The sequence below is a fragment of the Thyridium curvatum genome (assembly GCF_004353045.1).
Source record: "Thyridium curvatum strain D216 chromosome Unknown NODE_47_length_323349_cov_79.126483, whole genome shotgun sequence".
Taxonomy (NCBI): Eukaryota; Fungi; Ascomycota; class Sordariomycetes; order Thyridiales; family Thyridiaceae; genus Thyridium; species Thyridium curvatum.
The window spans coordinates 305,645-323,349 of NW_022156802.1; the positions used below are offsets into that span (position 1 = coordinate 305,645).

General features: G+C 53.4%; 6 protein-coding genes across 6 annotated transcripts; 2 read left to right on the top strand and 4 right to left on the bottom strand.

Moving 5' to 3' along the window:
- Window positions 1-768: 768 nt before the first annotated feature.
- Window positions 769-3,655, bottom strand: E0L32_007693 (uncharacterized protein; the record flags this gene model as incomplete). Its single annotated transcript, XM_031142466.1, has 7 exons — window positions 769-905; window positions 982-1,017; window positions 1,071-1,417; window positions 2,054-2,704; window positions 2,768-3,200; window positions 3,249-3,538; window positions 3,594-3,655. The coding sequence occupies 7 exons, from the start codon at window positions 3,653-3,655 to the stop codon at window positions 769-771; spliced, it is 1,956 nt and encodes a 651-aa protein (XP_030993425.1).
- Window positions 3,656-4,748: 1,093 nt separating this feature from the next.
- E0L32_007694 (uncharacterized protein) lies at window positions 4,749-6,779 on the top strand (the record flags this gene model as incomplete). The annotated part of the gene is made up of 3 exons (XM_031142467.1): window positions 4,749-6,206; window positions 6,259-6,284; window positions 6,560-6,779. 3 exons carry the CDS (start codon window positions 4,749-4,751, stop codon window positions 6,777-6,779), a joined length of 1,704 nt encoding a protein of 567 aa, XP_030993426.1.
- Window positions 6,780-6,843: 64 nt separating this feature from the next.
- Window positions 6,844-7,746, top strand: E0L32_007695 (uncharacterized protein; the record flags this gene model as incomplete). The annotated part of the gene is made up of 1 exon (XM_031142468.1): window positions 6,844-7,746. One exon carries the CDS (start codon window positions 6,844-6,846, stop codon window positions 7,744-7,746), a length of 903 nt encoding a protein of 300 aa, XP_030993427.1.
- Window positions 7,747-8,309: 563 nt separating this feature from the next.
- Window positions 8,310-13,936, bottom strand: E0L32_007696 (uncharacterized protein; the record flags this gene model as incomplete). The annotated part of the gene is made up of 11 exons (XM_031142469.1): window positions 8,310-8,569; window positions 8,625-10,493; window positions 10,553-10,846; window positions 10,904-11,096; window positions 11,284-11,354; window positions 11,439-11,686; window positions 11,951-12,022; window positions 12,365-12,752; window positions 12,839-13,511; window positions 13,594-13,745; window positions 13,912-13,936. The coding sequence occupies 11 exons, from the start codon at window positions 13,934-13,936 to the stop codon at window positions 8,310-8,312; spliced, it is 4,245 nt and encodes a 1,414-aa protein (XP_030993428.1).
- A 415-nt stretch (window positions 13,937-14,351) lies between these two features.
- E0L32_007697 (uncharacterized protein) lies at window positions 14,352-15,118 on the bottom strand (the record flags this gene model as incomplete). The annotated part of the gene is made up of 3 exons (XM_031142470.1): window positions 14,352-14,746; window positions 14,846-15,006; window positions 15,105-15,118. 3 exons carry the CDS (start codon window positions 15,116-15,118, stop codon window positions 14,352-14,354), a joined length of 570 nt encoding a protein of 189 aa, XP_030993429.1.
- Window positions 15,119-15,674: 556 nt separating this feature from the next.
- E0L32_007698 (uncharacterized protein) lies at window positions 15,675-16,577 on the bottom strand (the record flags this gene model as incomplete). Its single annotated transcript, XM_031142471.1, has 1 exon — window positions 15,675-16,577. The coding sequence occupies one exon, from the start codon at window positions 16,575-16,577 to the stop codon at window positions 15,675-15,677; it is 903 nt and encodes a 300-aa protein (XP_030993430.1).
- Between the last annotated feature and the right edge of the window lie 1,128 nt (window positions 16,578-17,705).

Sequence of the window (17,705 nt, forward strand, 5' to 3'; positions counted from 1 at the left end):
CCGCAGTTCAATTGCGTGGACCTTGGATGACAACCGGGCGGAAGCTGTGAAGTACTCGATCTCGTGGTGGAATGGTTTCATACGGCCTGATCTGCTGCGCCTCATTACCACCGCTGGTTGTTACCACACGGATGGACATGGGCCCCCAGAAGGACTCTGGCATGGACACACACGGCATGATGAGGCGATATAGCAAGTGATACACGAGCCCTTGCTGCTTGGACCCTAACCGGGTTTACCATAGCATACGGAATCGACAGACGGTTGTGCGGCCCTCGTCTGAGCACCTGCTCTTCAGGAGCACCAGCTTTTCGGGGGCGGGATTCATCAGTGTGAGCGGCGGGTTTGTTTCTTCTTGTGTTGGTCTTGCCGGGTCATAGCAGGGTGGGAGATTTGTCGTTTTTTGCCTTTTTGTGGAAGACGCAACTGCACCGGTGTTTATGGTAGGTAATGTGTGCAGGGAGTGGATTTGTATTTATGGGTGGGATGTGTGTTGATGTCGTTTTGTGTAACATTACATTAAGTTGGCGAGAATATCAAGCGTGTTGATGAGCAGCCTGTGCCTCTACATATGTTGACGCTCGTGTATTTGTACTATCTTACGATCATTCCGAAGTTCAACCTCGCGCAGGGCTTGACATTGGCTCTGCCCTGATAAGCTTGTGAGAAGAGAATGAAGAGGTTCAGCACGTGTAATGTGCCGAAGACCTGTAATATCCATGAGAGATGTCACAGCCCGTCTCGCCCGTCTCACAGACAAATACCGGCCTAGTTGATATCATTCGCCGTGAACTTGGTCAAGCAGCGGAACTTTCTATACCCATTAAGATAGTAGTAGGCGCCCTGATGACAGTCATAGTCACCGTTGGGAAACACGATGCAGTTTCCATAGGTGTTGCCATCCACTGGTGTCGTTCGTTAGTCAGCTTATCGTTGCAGGACGACGGGATACACGCTACCAGGTGCAGCGGGATAACCTACGCCCAACCATTGTCCAGCCACGGTCCTTGTAGAGAGCTGTCTCGACCATTAGTTGATGCTGCTGTGCTACACTTTGGCTTGGAACTCACTCCAGTGGTAGACTGGATTCGTCCCGTGGAAATTCATCTCCAGGACATTGATGTTGCCCGCCGGAGGCTTGTAGTCGCAGCCGCTTCCCTCACAGCGGACGCCATGCTTGGTTCCACTGACGTCGCGGCTGTTGGCCCACCGTGGCGTGTTGAAGACCTCATTGCAGTTCTTGGGCTCGGCCTCGAATACTTGCCAGAGCTTGATGTTTGACACTCCCTGGTCTGTGATGACGGTTTGCTCGACCATGTACACATCGAAATTGGCAGCAACGCCAGAGACAAGGGCGAGCCAGATCAGCGAGACGAAGTGAGACAGATAGAAATTCATCATGAGATGGTCAAGGGAACTGGGGCAAGATTGTCTTCTATTTCGTTTTTGGGAGTATTGCAATTTTGAAAGGACAATAACGCCGCTTTTATAATGGCATTTGACCTATCTACTTTTTGATTGAAGCTGGAAATATGGAGAGCTTGCTCACCTTTCTGGCGATTGCTACGGCCGAACTAGCTAAAACAGAGCAGATAAATCCGAGTATATAACGCCAGTCGGCGTTGTGAACCCCCCATAATGACTTCTCCGGACTTAACTCATGCAATGATTACCCTCGGAAACTGCCCAGTTGAATTGCCAAGACCACCAGTGCTACATGATGGCCAACCCGGGAGATTCTTGACATCAGATGGCACCAGAACGCCGGAAGTGGCCGTCGCAGCCAAACATACTGAGTGGTTCATTGGAAGTTGATATCTCAATGGCGATACTCATCAATTGCTGTTGGTCGCGTATCTTATTTGATTGGCTAGCGGCCAATGTCTGCTTGCGGCTTTTCGTACCCACATGCATCTCCTGCGCGTCCACCTCTGCCGCTCATGTTGTCATGACAGGATAGTGATTGATTGAAAACCCGAAAGCTTGGTTTATGTATTATTTCCCTCGGTTTTCCCCTCCGTCCATTTCATGTACAGGATGTATTGGGCCGTACATTTCGTGAACCCTAGGCTCCGAACCTGCAAGCTCTTGCGATTGTGTCACTTGCTGATACCAATGAGGCCCATTCGTGGAATACTTTGGGCATTGCTCCTCAATATGCAAGCCCGTCGGGACAGGAGGTCCGCCATCTGACCCTAAGGCTCTTGCTCTGGCCCTTTTCCGCAGCAGAAACCAAATTGCAAAGGATGACGCAGCCAATGCCAACACGCCAGCAACTACTCCACCAACGATAGCACCGACAGACGGACCTCTCTGCCCATTCGTCCCGGTATCACCTGCTCCATTTCCTCCAGAGGCGGACCGGCTTGGGCTCGGTTGAACCACAACACTCTCGTTGCTACACCCAGTCCCTGTGCTGACATCGCTGACGACATTTGCCAAGCTGCTGCGGGAGGTTGGATTGGCTTGCCAAAGCGTGAAGGTACCTGCATCATGGTTTACCATGAGATATGCAGACGTGAAGAAGTATCGCCCCAACGTGGCCGGCTGTTTGCCAACACCATTTAAAAGCAGCTCTCGAGTGTTATTGTCAAAAATGCGGGTTCCATTGCGATCGAGTGTAACGAATGGAGGGAGGTATTGGCTGTTCGGTACGCGAACAGAGAGACCAGAAGAGAGAACGATGGTCAAGTCGCCGTCGAATCTGGGTTCAACATTGTTAGGGTATGCCTTCAATTTGAAATCAACAGAGTCTCAGCCGACTTACGCCTTGTCAGCATCGAATCGCCTTGCAGACCAGTGTATCCCATACGATGGACCCGAACTGTTAGTTTTGGTCACTTCTTCGAACTTGTCGACATATGACAGCGGGATCTCGGCCAGCAGCTGTCGTTGAGGTACAATGCAGACCGGTAGTGCCGTATTGAGCGGAAGGATGGTCTGCTCCTCCCCGTTTCTGTAGTTAACTTTGATATCGACAATCTGCACCTTCATCCCGGTCCAACACCCTGTCGTCTCCGAGTAGTCCAATGGAGCGGTGAAGTTTCTCCCAAGGACCTTCTGCTGATCATAACCACCTAGGACCAATGAGCCGTCAATCCCGTTTTGAGGGAGCCACATGCGCCCCCAGAAAAGAGACCAGACACGGGAAGCGATCTGTCCAGATGCAACGAGACTGTTGAGATATGTGGAATTCCGTCCTAGTCCCAATTAGTGGAGATATGTATACCCTGCATCCCATTTCTGACGCGGGACACCGATAGGGTAATTCTTCAGCGGCGGCGTGTTGTCGAATGTAATAGTTTCCGTGCCACCAAGACTAGTAGTCTCCAGTTCCGGTATGCCAAACTCTGCTCCCGGCCCTCCAGGCTCCTGAGTGGCGCCGCCAGCCTTTGCAATCGAGTTCGCCTTTGTAAAGGATGTTGAGTCGTCTTCGTGGTATAGATGTCCGCGCCGTACCTCGCAGATAGTGTCACTGAAGATCACGGTGCGGTCGCAAAAGTCCTGTTGATCGTAGATGAAAGTGTTGTTCAACTCTCTGGAAATAAAGGTAAGCAACTCATTCAACGCTCCACGCAACCCTTAGTACTTACGGCCAAGGAAGCATCAAGATACTTTGCGGAGGTGTCCCGACCTGCGCAGGAATTCCAATCATAAACGATTCCGGGATATTCAAATTCACTTGAACAGTTTTGATGGGGAGTTGAACGGGTGTGAAGTCGCAACTCTCCCCTACCACATGCCAGGCCAATCGGCCAAGCGCTCCAAACACCAGAAGCCTCATTGCCTTTAAAGCATCTCCGTTCAGTCGATGGTCCTGCTTTCAGAAAAGAGACGACATATCGCATCACCTTTGCTGGGAATATTCAGACCTTTTAGGGAAGCATCACTACTTTGTACTCTCTCTTGCTTATTGCAAGATTAAGGGGCCATGTCAGCTCGCTTATGCAGAGTTGCATTGGCTCCAGGTATTTATACCAGGTTGATGATTGGATGATGCTGGAAATGCCCATACACTCTCGCACAATCAGGGCCAGATGCGAGCTAGGCCTGGGATTTGATCCCTTCTTGCTAGCTTTCACATCGTGGATTGATTGACTGCCGCAGAACGTGCTACTTGATTGACCTGCAAGGCATATTCGGAGCCGTCTAAGATTTTGGCAGCTTCATCTGCAAAGAGAACCTCACAAAAAGGAATAATAATATCACAGATGACTGCTCAGGCCCCCTGAAACAGTCCTGGCGCATGACCCACCTATGCCATGTGAAGTCAGCATTAGGTGTGGCTGGGGCCGGCCCCAACCGCCGATCAGTGGGTGGGTGGCCAATGCAATTTGTCCCCATATGTGACCTCAGGGGGAATGCCGGCAGGGGTGTGAGTGTCGGGCTGAGACCAGTTTTCAAATTCATCCCTTACCTCGAAGAAAAACACGCCAAACCGATCCTGATGGGAAGCCTGCATACACGAGCCAACACGAGCCACACTGGTCTAGCAAGATCTCAGATGTTGCAATTGCGAGATCCACGTGCTTGAGATGACGCCCTTTTCTTCCTCGCCGATCCGCGGGATAGTCAAGATGATAATTCCCAGGCGTCGATATATCCCTTTGATTGCAGGAATCACGATCGTCTTCTTCCTCTACTCTCATTCACGACTGCTGTCCAGTCCAGCACCCTTATACAATTATGTCCATACAAGTTATGACTGGTCTCAATTTCAGCATCACTTTCCTCGTTCTCGTGCGGACATGGTTGCTCTTCCTCATGGCGCTCCCCTGCCTCTTCATTCGGTGCAGCACGACTTTGGTAAGTCGCCCAGCAGCCCGAAGTCCAACAAGATTCTCGAAGCCAGAAGGGAAAAGGTGAAGCAGGCATTCTTAAAGAGCTGGAACAGCTACAAGAAGTTGGCTTGGAAGTATGACGAGCTTGGCCCTCTATCAGGCGAAGGAAAGAACACTTTTGGGGGCCTGGCTGCAACGATCATGGACGCCCTTGACACGCTCTGGATTATGGATTTAAAGGACGACTTTTATGAAGCTGTCAACGCGGTAGCGGGGATAGACTTTATGAAGACAGAAGACAAGGCCTTGAATCTTTTCGAAACCACGATTAGATATCTCGGTGGGCTGTTGAGCGCCTACGACCTTTCCGGGGAGCAGGTATTGTTAAGAAAAGCCGTGGAGCTTGGCGAAATGCTGTATGCCGCCTTCGACACACCCAACCGGCTGCCGGGCTTCTGGCTCAACTTTGCAGACGCTCAAGCAGGGAACCAACTAGCCGGAACCGGTGATCCCTCTGCGTCCCCCTGCTCCTTGGGACTCGAGTTCACGCGCCTCTCACAGCTCACAGGCGACGATAAATACTATGATGCCATCAACCGGGTCACCGAACTTCTGGAAACATACCAAAACCGCACGGCGCTTCCTGGTATGTGGCCAACGCTTATCAACTTTCGTCACGAGACCATGCCATCTACACAATTCACGCTTGGCGCGTTAGCCGACAGCCTTTACGAGTATCTGCCCAAGATGTATGCTCTTCTTGGAGGCCTGGAACCAAAATACGAGCGATTATATCGCGGCGCTGCTGAAGCTGTGACAGAGCACTTGCTCTTCCGCCCGATGCTTCCACCTGCAGTCGGAGCACAAGACGTTCTCTTCTCAGGAACCGTGGAGGTCGAGACCAACGAGAAAGGTCAAGCTAATACCGTACTTGATCCCGAGAGTCAACATCTCACTTGCTTCGCTGGTGGAATGTTTGGTCTTGGTGGGAAGCTGTTCCGAAAGGATAGAGATGTCAACATTGGCGAAAGGCTGACACGCGGTTGCACATGGGGTTACTCGCAAATGCCGACCGGGCTGCTGCCAGAGATATTTGGAATGGTGCCATGTCCCTCGATCGACGAGGATTGCAAGTGGGATGAGCAGCGCTGGGTATCTGGAGGAGGCCACACCAACCACGATGGTAATGCGCAAGCATTGCCGGGAGGATTTCGTCACGCTAGGGATCCACGATATATCCTTCGGCCTGAGGCTGTCGAGTCCGCTTTCCTCCTGTATCGCATGACGGGCAAGGCGGAATTTCAGGAGTCGGCTTGGACGATGTTTGAGAGCATCACGAAAGCCACCGAGACCAAGTTGGCATATGCCTCGATCGCCGATGTAACGTCCAAACCGAACAATCTCCAAAGATTGGACTCGATGGAGGTAAGTGCTACTCCATGCGTGCCGGCGCCATCCTAAACTGACGTGATTGCAGAGCTTCTGGTTTTCAGAAACACTAAAGTACTTATACCTAATGTTCTCCCCGACCGACACGATAAGCCTGGATCGATATGTGTTCAACACAGAAGGCCACCCATTAAAAAGGCCTTGAACCGTGATTCTATGACAAAGGGTTCAGCCTCGTGGCAAATCAAGACCGTCCGTCGGCCTTTCGGATGGCACCGCTGAACACTTGCCCCAGTCAAATAAGTAAGCAAGCTGGCGGGTGCTTGTTGATATCGAGTGTGGGATTTCAGACCCGCAGAACACGGCAATCTCGCTGAACTAGCATGTAGTGCAGGCTGGGGAGTATTTGCGACACAGAGACTGGATACAAGAGATCCTCTGAAAGAGGTGCTCCCTACAGAGCAAAAGAAGTTCGGCGATAGGGGGGACGAAGTAGATCCCCCCGGAGAGTCCGTGGACACTCCCGCGATGGAGCACGCAACCTCGCGAGTCCACTTTGTACCGATCACAAATGTATATAAACCTACTCTCTTCCTCGAGGAATTGTAATAGCACAGTCTTCCGATAATTTCTTTCCCAATCGTAGCATACTATATCGTCAGGAAAAATCAATATGCACGTATTTGTTACTGGGGCGACCGGCCTCATCGGCAAGGCAATTACCAAGGACCTCATCAACGCTGGGCACACAGTTTTAGGCCTTGCCCGCTCCGACAACTCGGCTAATGAATTGGTTGCGCTTGGAGCCGCAGTGCTGAGAGGTTCACTCCAGGATTTGGATATCCTCAAAGAAGGGGCTGCTTCATCGGACGGTGCCATCCATGTAGCATTTGCCCACGACCATGGAGACTTCTTCGAAAGCTGCAACACAGACCAGAGAGCCGTCCAGGCAATGGCAGATGGCCTTGCTGGGTCCGACCGTCCACTTGTCGTCACCTCGGTGACAACTCTACTTCCTCACGGTCGGCTCGTGACCGAAGACGATTCCTGTTTTCCAACATCGCCCATTTTTGCGGCTCGTGGGCAATGCGAGACCTTGGCGAAAAAGCTTGCATCGAATGGGTCTCGGGCTATTATCATGCGGCTACCGCCAACAAACCACGGGGATGGCGATCACGTCTTCGTGGCGAGACTAATTGCCCTCGCTCGTGCAAAGGGTGTCTCTGTGTACCTCAATGATGGGCAGAACCGGTGGCCGGCGGTCCACTATCTGGACAGTGCGGTTGCATACAGACTGGCTTTGGAGAATGGTACAGCTGGTTCAACCTTCCACGCCGTGGCGGAGCAGGGGGTCAAGATGAAGGACATAGCCGAGGTGATTGGAGCAAAGCTTGGGGTCCCGGTGGTGTCCAAACCGAGTGGCGAAGCCGAAGATCACTTTGGCCCCTTCTTGGGTCAGGTTGTGACCGTCGACAATCCTACCTCGAGCTTCAAGACCCGGGAGGCGCTGGGATGGAATCCACAACAATGCGGTCTTCTATCAGATCTTGAGAACGGTGCTTACTTCAGTAGCTAGCCTGACGTATAATGAACTCTAGAAAGACCGGAAGTGGGCAGGACTTAGAAGTACCGAAACAAACCATAAAAGTATTCTGTTATGTGAAGATGCTGTGATACATGAACCTTGTATGTTCAACTCCGTTCTACTCATTACAATGGGCTGCGTGCGTCCTCATTCCCCAGGTCCAACCAACCCAGAGCCGTTATCGGCGACAGTAGCAAGTCAGCCGAAGGTCGCGAATCCTCGCTGACGGCCATGGCTCTCTTCCGTCGACGGGAGTGAGCGAACGAGCTGCCCTCCGGTGCTTGCGTAGCGGATGAGAGCCTCGGGACAACTTGCAACATCGCCCACGGAGACTGGCTACCCGAACAACTCTACCATTCCCCGTTCGCCTCGTCCCCATCCCAGGTCATTGAGCTAATCGGTGATATATTACCCGCAGACGTTCGGTGGGCCTCGTGAGTCATCTGCTTCGGCTTCTGGCTGTTGCGATATGTCTGGTCCGTCCTAATCGAAGGGAGGGACCAGCGGTGGTATTGACGAGGCCACAGATGTGAGGGCGTTGCGGGAGCCGTCTCCTAACGTGCAAAGACCTTAACAACACCATCACCTCCGCCACTCACAACCCACCGACCGTCCTGGCTCCACACAACAGAGCACACCCCTTCGCCACGCATGATCCTGTGGGACGTAATCTCCTGTGTGCATGCACGCTTTTCCAGGCTCCAGAAGCGAAGCGAAGCGTCGTGGCCAGCACTGACCAGCTCGCGGCCATCGGGACTTAAGGAGAGGCTCGAGATTGCAGCAGGATGGGCGAGCATGTTGTATGTGCATTGACCTGCAACACTATCAGCATAATCCGAGACGAGACTGAGCCATGCATCAAGACTTACCGCTGTTGGCATCGAAGAACCGGACAAAGCGATCTTCATGGCCCGAAATGATAACGCCCTCAACACCAGAACCAGCCATGGCTCGGCCGCCACCCGTAGGGCCGCCCCCGGAGCCTGCATCGTCGTCGCCCAGTTGCGGCTGGTCAAGGCCCGACGTGGTGGCTACCACAGCGTTGACACTTGTATTAGGGGTACCGTCATATGTCTCCAAGCTGGCCATATTGCCCATCTCGTCACCTGTCTTGGTGTCGTAGACAATGATCGCAGCATCGGCATACGCAACAACAAAAGTCTCTCCACTAGCACCCAAAGCAGTAATGCTTGTCGGGCTGGCATTCGAGTTTGAGCGTGTGATGGTGTGGACAAGAGTGTGGTGGAATGGGCTACTGGTAGCCATGCTGGGTTGTGGACTGTTGGGAAAGCCTGAGCCCGAGCTCATCGAGTTGCCTCTAACACGCCCGCCGCTTCCCGGCCCGCGCCTCCCAGCAGCGCCAGCGGGCTGTGGCGAGCTCAATTGTGGCGGCGCACTAACTGCCCAGACGTGTACTATACCATCTGCCGCGCCCGAAACCAACAGGATCCTGTCGGCGGATCCATACCGATTCTCCTGGCCGAATATTGCCCCCAGTGTTGCAGGAAGGACGCAGAGCGCCCAGACTGCATCCTTATGGCCTTCAAGAGTGGCCTTCGGGTCTACCCGACCGCGTTCCCAGACACGAATGAAGGTGTCTTGTCCACCAGAGAAGATCCAACCATCACCTTGGGCACGGCCACCCGTTGAAAAATTGGGCGACGGTGACCAAGACGTGATGGACAGTACTGCTCCCTGATGGCCACGATGAGTAAAGTCGGCCTGCACGTCAAGATCTGACGCAGCGTTACTGCCGCCTGGTTGCGAGGCGGCGCGAGGAAGGTGGAAGCGCTTGATCAGGCCGTCATCGCCGGCCGTGCAAACCTCGGGCTCCCCCGGGCTGCCTCCCCCTGAAAATATGACTGTTCGTACGGTATCGAGATGTCCGCGGAGGCCAAAGCGTAGTTTGAAATTGCCACTGTCCGACTTTTGGCCCAGTGAGTTGAGAGAGAGCTCGTGGTCAGCGCTTCTCCGGCGAGACATGCTACTCTTGCGACGATGGGAGCCAGGGCCGCGGCTAGGGGATTTGGGAAGGTTGTCGGCGGTAGGAAAGGCATCGTTATCGGGTCGGGTAGTTGTTGGCTGTGCGGAAGTGGCAGGCTGCGCATTGGATTCGGTAAAAGAGGCTTCGCTAAAGTCCCAGCCATCGGGGTCCATCGCGCCTCGTTTGTTCGCGGGATCATCGCCCGTCTCTGGTCGACCGAGCGTTTTCAACGCGTTGTTGGTATCAGCGATGCTTTCCTCCACCAGGCGCGTGCTGACCGAAGAAGTCGACGGCCAGTCGGCAGCAGCATTGCCGAAAAGTGGTGCTGCCTCAGCACTCGAGCGGACCATGGGAGCTGCCTGAGCATCGGAACCCCCCTTGACGGCAAAGTTGTTGGCGGAGATAGACTGCGCAGGGGGAGGTACGTGGTTGGCAGGAGAAGGCGCAGGTCGCTGAGCGTCGCGCATGTGGTTTGGCGGTTGCCGCGACGGCTGAGAGAACTGGTCGAGTTGTTGCTGGGCGATGGGCAGGCCAAAGACTGGCTCGTTTTCACCGCGCAGATCGTCGATCAGGGGAAGCGGCGGCGACTCTCTGGGAGGAATGGGATTGGCAGGTGTGATCATGAGATAGGCAAATTCGGCTTGGCACTGATCAAGGAAGGTTTTCAGGTCAGTCCGCTGTGTTTCGTCGTCGGCAATACGATCCAGCTCGGTGCCTTGGCCAGTGGCATCTCCATGTTCTTTGGCAGAGGCTGCTATAATACAAAGATTAGCGGCACCTCTCAGACGCAGGCGTGGTATATAGAGCAAGTACCTTGAAGCTTCTCCTGGATTTTCTTGGCGCGCTCGAACGAATCAGTTGTGGAGGACGGCTGGTCCGGTGCTGATGCCGATGCCGATGTAGAACCCTTCAACTGGGAGGCTTGTTCCTTGACCTTTTTCTCCAGGATTGTGACGTATTTTTTCAGGGCTTTTTGGGTCGCATCTGCTCTCCTTGCCGCGCCCTCGAGCGAGGCTATCCTGCCTTTCATCTCCTGCTTCTCGATTTCCCATGCATTGCGGTCGCGTTCGTGGCGGTGCCACTCGGTCTGGAGGAAGCGCATCACGCCTACCAGAAACCCATGTCAGCGCCTCCAATGCATCAGCCATTGATGGCGATACGTACCTTGTAACGTGTACTCTGTGGCATGAGGCTGGTTTGAGGGGTTGCCCTGCATAGGGCCCATATCGCCCCCGGGGCCGCCCATACCGTTGCCAGTATTGGTTCCCATGGCACCAGAGAGGGAGCTGCCTGTTCTCGCAACCAGTCTCGCCGTCCCCGTGATTTCAGCTCCTCCTCCGTTGAGAGGATCGGTCACCTGGGGCGTTCAATGCGTGATGTCGAATCGGCTTCGATGTGAATCCTGTCTGCGGATAGGTATGGCCACTAGTCGGGTACGTGCGCATCTGCGCTGCGACAAAGACGGCAGGGCGACAACAGAGGTATGTTCGATTCGACACGAGAGACCCAAGGGTCCAAGGTGCAGGCGGTTACGCGGGGCGCACCACAACAACCGTCAAGGGCGTCTGGATTATGCAATGAGCTTCGTCGAGCTCAGAGAGAGTCGAGAGAGCCGCTGCCACGGATGCAGGTCGGCTTTTATGAGGGGGTCGATGTGTCCAAGTGATAGTACGGGTGCTCGATGGAGGGAGCTAGGTACCTCTGGTGACGCGACGTGGTTGGTCAGGGGCAGAATTTATCTGCGAGAGAAAGAGGATCCCGTCGGGGAAAGCTAGGCTGCAGATGATGCTAGGTCTGGGAATAAAGAAAACGCGCAGCTCGTGTGCTTGCCGGATGTCGAAGGCGAGCTGAGGTCGCGATACAGCCGGCCGAGACTGTTGCGAAGTCGAAGCCAGGTTTTCGCCTGTAGCGAGAAAGGCGGGCGTGGACTGTGGTGGCACGGACGCACTGCAGCACCAGTAGGGAACTAGCAGCAGCAGCAGCAGCAGTGAGGACTTGGGAAGCTCTCTCCCCCTTTGTGTGGGGGATTCGACGGATGGGGGTGCGGGTAGGGACGACTGTGTGTGGATTGAGACTGCCTTGGGCGCCTCGGACGTGACAAGTGTTGGCTGTAGCTCCTGAAAAGCCCACTCCTGTGCCAATCAGCACACGCCAATACACGTGAGGTCGTGCAGGGGTCCTCTGGAACAGTCCCTAATTTTTTCTTTTTACCGGGGCAGGGCAGCTCGTCCAGCAGTCCAGTCCAGGGTGCCACGAATGGGATTGATCCACGGGGCGGGTGGCCTGTGCTGTGGTTTAGCAGTCTCTGGTTCGTTTCAAAATGCGATCACAACTGATCGGCTTCCTCCACGTCCAGCACTCAGACAAGATTACGGTGTTCGTGCTTTTTGGGCAATGTGACGTAGTTGCTGGCTGAAGCCAGGTAGCAAGATCTAAGAAAAAGCCTGGCGGGTATCAATTAGGTAGTATTCCGGCAAGGCCGGGGGCTGCTTGCCCTGCCCTGGTATCGTCAACTCGATCTCTGTCTCTCTGCCTCTCTGCTTGTCTGTCTGACCCGGACAAGGCACGTTGCTTTGTTTGCATCAGAGCGCAAGCTCCTCGACCTCGAGTCCGCACTCAAGACACTTCTTGACCGTCATGCCCTCCTCCGTCTCTACCGCTCTCCCCCACTCGTGCACATGTTTCTCGGCCGCTCCGACCCGGTCCCCAAACTTTGTAGCCCTGCCTGCCCCTTGCTCCGCACCGCCCTTGGCGGCGTTGCGTCGGAATGCCTCGGTCCTCGTCCGCTTCTTGAGCTCCGTCAACTTGTCCCGGAACTTGGCCTCTTTCCTCCTCTTCTTGTCCGCCTCGCGCCTCTCAAACTCGGCATCCAGCGCCTCTGCCGATCCCCATTTCTCCTTGAATGCGTACTCTTCCACCTGATACCGGAGGAAGAGCATCATGTCATGCCAGTGTGACTTGTGCGGGTTTGGTTTTGACAGATGTGGTAGGAGGTCGGCGTCTTTGAGTTCGGCTGTTGCCCCCAAATGAAGTCGGATGTCAGTGGGAACAAGGCAGGAGAGTAGAACCACGGGGAGGGTGGAAGGAAGGGGAACTCACGCTCTGTCAACAAGTAATCTGCCCTGCATTCCGTCTTGGTCAACAGACTGTACTTCTCTGGATACTTGTCCTTGCAAGTATTGCAAACGCGACACCCAAACACCTCGTCCCAGACAAAGTCGATCTCGAGGCTCCCGCATTCGCGGCATTTCTTGCGCTCCTTCTCATCTGCCAGCACGCTCAGTCCGGGCTCGAAAGGGCCGGCCTTCTGCCTGCGCAGCTTGCGAAGGAGCTGCAGCCTCTCCCACTCCTTCTGCGTCATGTGCTTGGGCTTCTCCTCTCCGGCCGGTTTGCTGCCGGCAGCATCCGTCGCAAACGCCTTGTTGTACGGGTCGTCTTCGGCCGAGAGGAAACCACCCTTGGTGTCGGTCATGGCGCTGAAGTTGTAGTCCACAAACTTGGTGAACTTGCGCGCCGGTCTGATCTCGCCATCTTGCTTGGTGCCATCGCGGTTCGAGGGCGGGACGCTGGAAGGGGAGGCTTGCGATATGGACGAGTGCGGTCGCTTAGTGCTGCTGGGTTGATGTTGCCTAGGCCCGGCCCCGACCACATGAATATCATCCGTCGGGATGAATCCCGAGGGGGTGCGATGCGGTGTCGACACTCCACCGGATGCCCGCTGCGCCGCTTCGTTCTGGTCGCGGAGAGCTTTGGACTTGAGTCGTGATTCTTCCTGTTAAGCAGGGCCGTTAGCCTGCGCTACGCATCATTGCTGCTGCAGGCGTCGAACCAGCGACTGTGCAGGGTTGACTTACTAAACGGCGAGTCACTTCTGGCGTCGGCGGTGACGCTGGATTTCCAGACACTGCCTGGCGGGGCGGGGGTGTCGACGCACGCTCCATAACAAGGCCAAGGCACGCGCCCCGTCTTCTAGTAACGGCTGATCTCAAGTCGGCTTCACGGAAGGCTGAGAGAAGGTCGCGCCTTGTAGATGCAGTATACCATAGCTATGTGTTGCGGGCGGCAGACAGGGGAGGTGTCGTTAGAAGCGACTGGAACTTTGAGAATGAGTTATCTGCAACAGCACCATGACGTTGTGCTATTTGGCACTAATGGCGCCAGGCAGTGCTCACTGCCAGCCTGCGAGTCAGCATCCATGATTACAAGCATTGGCGCCTGCCAATGCAGCTAGTGTGGTCGACTGATCTGAAATTTAGTGGGGTTGCAAGCCACGCCCTCGTGCGCGTTTCACTGCATCCATCGGTTGAAGATCCGTCATTCCTGAGGCCCGGACTGGTGCATGGTATCGAGAGTGTCTGTTTAGGATTCCCTACAGTTACACTACTTTTACACAGGGCCTATCCTACTTCTCGCCGAGGCACAACACGTGCCAGCAAGCTGGGCTGAACCGAATTTGGGGCCGTCCTGGCCCCAAAAGCATAGGCTGGGGCTAGGGTATCCGAGCCGAGTCCGGGCAAAAGCCTCGAGAGAACCAAACCCTGCTGGATCAGCCACACGCGCCAGCGTCTCCCCCTCGCCACCATGTCGTGCGTTTCCTTACCGCAGCAGCAGATTACTCCTCCTTGACACCACCACGGCCGGCGCGCTCGGCGGCCTCGACAGCCTTCTTGTCGCTCTGCACTTGTCCGTTCTGGAGCGCGTTCATGAAACCGGCAGCGGCCTTGAATGGCCGCTTGAGGTCGCCGGTGGCGGGCTGGCCAAAGACGTGGATCTTGGTGAGGTTGGCCTCGAAGGCACCCTTCAGGGGGATGATGGACTGGATGAGCAGCGGGTTGGTGTACTTGAGGTACAGGTGCATGAAGGCCATCATGGCAACACCCATCATCTGCCCGCGCAGCATGGTCTTGAGCTGGGACTTGTCGTAGGCGTGGACAGTAGTCGTGACCAGCTTGCCCTCCTCGGTCGACCCCATCGGGGCGGGCTCGACGTACTTGAGCGTGGTGAGATCTGTCGCAGCGTTGGTCTGTCAGCTCTGCTCCTTGCGTCTGTGCCTCTACATTTCCTCCTTCCTGGTGTGTTGTAAGACGTGGCAGGGCATGGACGTACCCTTCTTGCGGTCAATGACCGAGTTGATGTACCAGTAGATGCACAGGATGATCACGTTGCTCAGGACATAGGCACCACGGCACATGTTGAGAACGTTGGGATCGTCGAAGGGTACCTTCTTGGCGACCTGCATCATGCCGAGGATGATGACGAGGTTGGTGCTGCACGCGTTGTCAGTCAGACCGGCGATGGGACAGCGATCGGGAAGCGACCGTGGCCGCGAGCATGGGCGTCGCGAACGAGCGCATCGTAGACGTACACTTGGGGATTCATCTTGACGGAGTTGGAGAGCGGTGAATACGGTACAAGAGGGGGATAACGGCGGCCGGAGGTCGTGGAAGAAGTATTAGAAGGGGGGCGAGAGCGGTCGGGAATGTCGAAATGGGGGAGGGGGGAGATTTCGGTGGTTTTGTGAATGCGAGATTTGGTGGATGTCGATGGAGGCGAATGGAAGCTAAAGCTCTTCTGGCCAGATTGGAATTTTCGGGGCCCTTTTTTCTTGGGAGCCAAGAGGCACAAGGAAGGCGGAGTTGGTGGCTCAAGGGTGGTTGCATCGGCCGTCTAGTGAATTTTGTTATCTTATCAATGCTACCTACTTACCAGTCCTGGGACTCAATGGAGGCCAAAATGAGTAATTAAACTACAAGTACTCTCACACAAACATTTGCTTGAACGTGCACTGCAATCATTTCTTTCTGTAGCTTGTCAAATTCGATACCCAAAACCGGTTTTATATACAGTCAGGGGCCTCTTGCCGAGCTAGGCCTATCGAACCTGTCGTGTGATTCAGGGTCGATTGACAGTACTTCAGAGGCTACCATCAGAATCATCAAAGATCGAGAAACTTGGACAGCTCAACTCCGAATCTCTCTGGTGCCTCGAGGTGCATGCAGTGCCCTACTCCCGGGATGATGACCAACTTGGATCCAGCGATGCCATTCGCGATAGCATGTGCAGCCCCTTGACTGCACATGGCGTCTTCCGCACCCCAAAGTATCAGTGTCTTGGCCTGCACCTTGCCTGCGTCCTCGATATGTGGTAGTTTGTTCTCTGGCTTCATGTCGTTTACGTTCGTCTGGAGGCCGTATAATGCCAGCTGGGTCTTGCCCGCCGCGAATTGCTGGCGCAGAATGTCGGCTTTGGAGGTATCTGAAAAATACCACGGCAGGAGCGTGTCCATTGCTGCCCTGAATTGTTCATCTGTCCTGGGGATTCCTTCCGACCCTCCGCCATAGAACCCCATCAGCGTAGCCGCTGCGGCTGCGTATGCAGGGTCATCCTTGCGCTTGCTGTACCAGTCCATCATGTGTGTATTGGGAGGACTGTCCATAATCTGGGCTCCAACAAGTATGAGTTTGTCAACTCGAGATGCGTACTTCTCGGCGTACCACAGCGCTATGGCGGCAGCATGAGATGCACCGACCAAAACAGGGAAGCGTTCGAGCCCAAGATGATTTCGGAGGTGATCCAGGTCTTCGGCCATCCTTTTGGCGGACATTGTTTCAGCATCAGCAGGCCTACTAGATTCGCCATTGCCGCGCGGCTCAAAATACACCACTGAGTTCTTCTGTTCCAGGTGAGGACCAAAACCACTTATGAGGTAGTCCGCGGGCATACCCCAGCCAACTGACTGGACAACAACGAGAGGACCGCTTCCACCGACGAAGTAGTGGAAACGGATGCCGTCTGCTTCAAAGAAATGGTCCCCTGGAGAGACTGCTGAGGCGTTCATATTGACTCTGTACAGCTCAATGGCCAGAAGGAATTCGAGCGTTGTAACTCATGAACAGAGCGTAATGGTGAACATTAAACTGCCTGAAGAGCGGGATGACCTGCGTGAATTTTCCCGCAATGGAAGCCCTCGGCTCTCTCCGCCTTATTAATACTCACAAATCCCAGTAAGAATAGTCTGCCTCGACAGGGATCATTCTTGAAGGATCATGTACTGTTTACGCTGACATATCCATACCCGGGTAGCGGGGAGCTAAGATGTGCTGGTGCTGACAGACACGTCAGCAAAATCACAGAAGCAGTCTAGTCAAGAGCTATCCCCTTGAGCGCCAAAACGTGGGTTTTTCGTACCGCCGGCTTTTGACGAATAAGAGGGGGCCGTCTGGTTCAGTGGTACTTAGAGATACCAGCGAATCCCACTAAAATCTAAGCAACCAATAAACTTGATTAATTACATACTATAATAGGGGGCCCTTGGTCTTCTAACACCTTAATTTATTTAAAAATATAATAAAATCAATAAAATTAAAAAAAGAGTGATTTAATAACTAAAATAAGGCTATAAGACTACTAAATAAGATTATTAAGCTATTAATTTAACTATAGTTAATATTATAACTTATATTATATATAATCTCTTTAAGATTATATAGATAATAACTCTCTATCTATTTCCTATAATAATCTATTATATTATTATTTCTAATAGCCTTTCCTCTTATATAAAAAGATACTATACTTATTATAATATATTTTAAAATGCCTATTCTTATTAATATCAGCCTCTATTAGTCTCAATATTATATACTTCTAATACTTTATATAAGTTATATATATCTCTTATATCTTATATAGATATAATATATATATAGAAATAATTTCTAGCTATAGAACTACTAGAATTATATTCTTCTTATTATTTAGAGCTTCTTAAGAAGCAGTCTAATCCTAAACTTATTATACTATATGATTTCTATACTATTAAATTAATCAGTCTACTAAATGTCACAGAATCAACCGCCGTTACCGCAGTGCACTGCCCCAAGGGCGGTCAGCACGATAAGATAGGCAGAAACGCACGGACCACACGATCACCGCAGGACGAGTGATCGTGAGTGATCCAGTCACC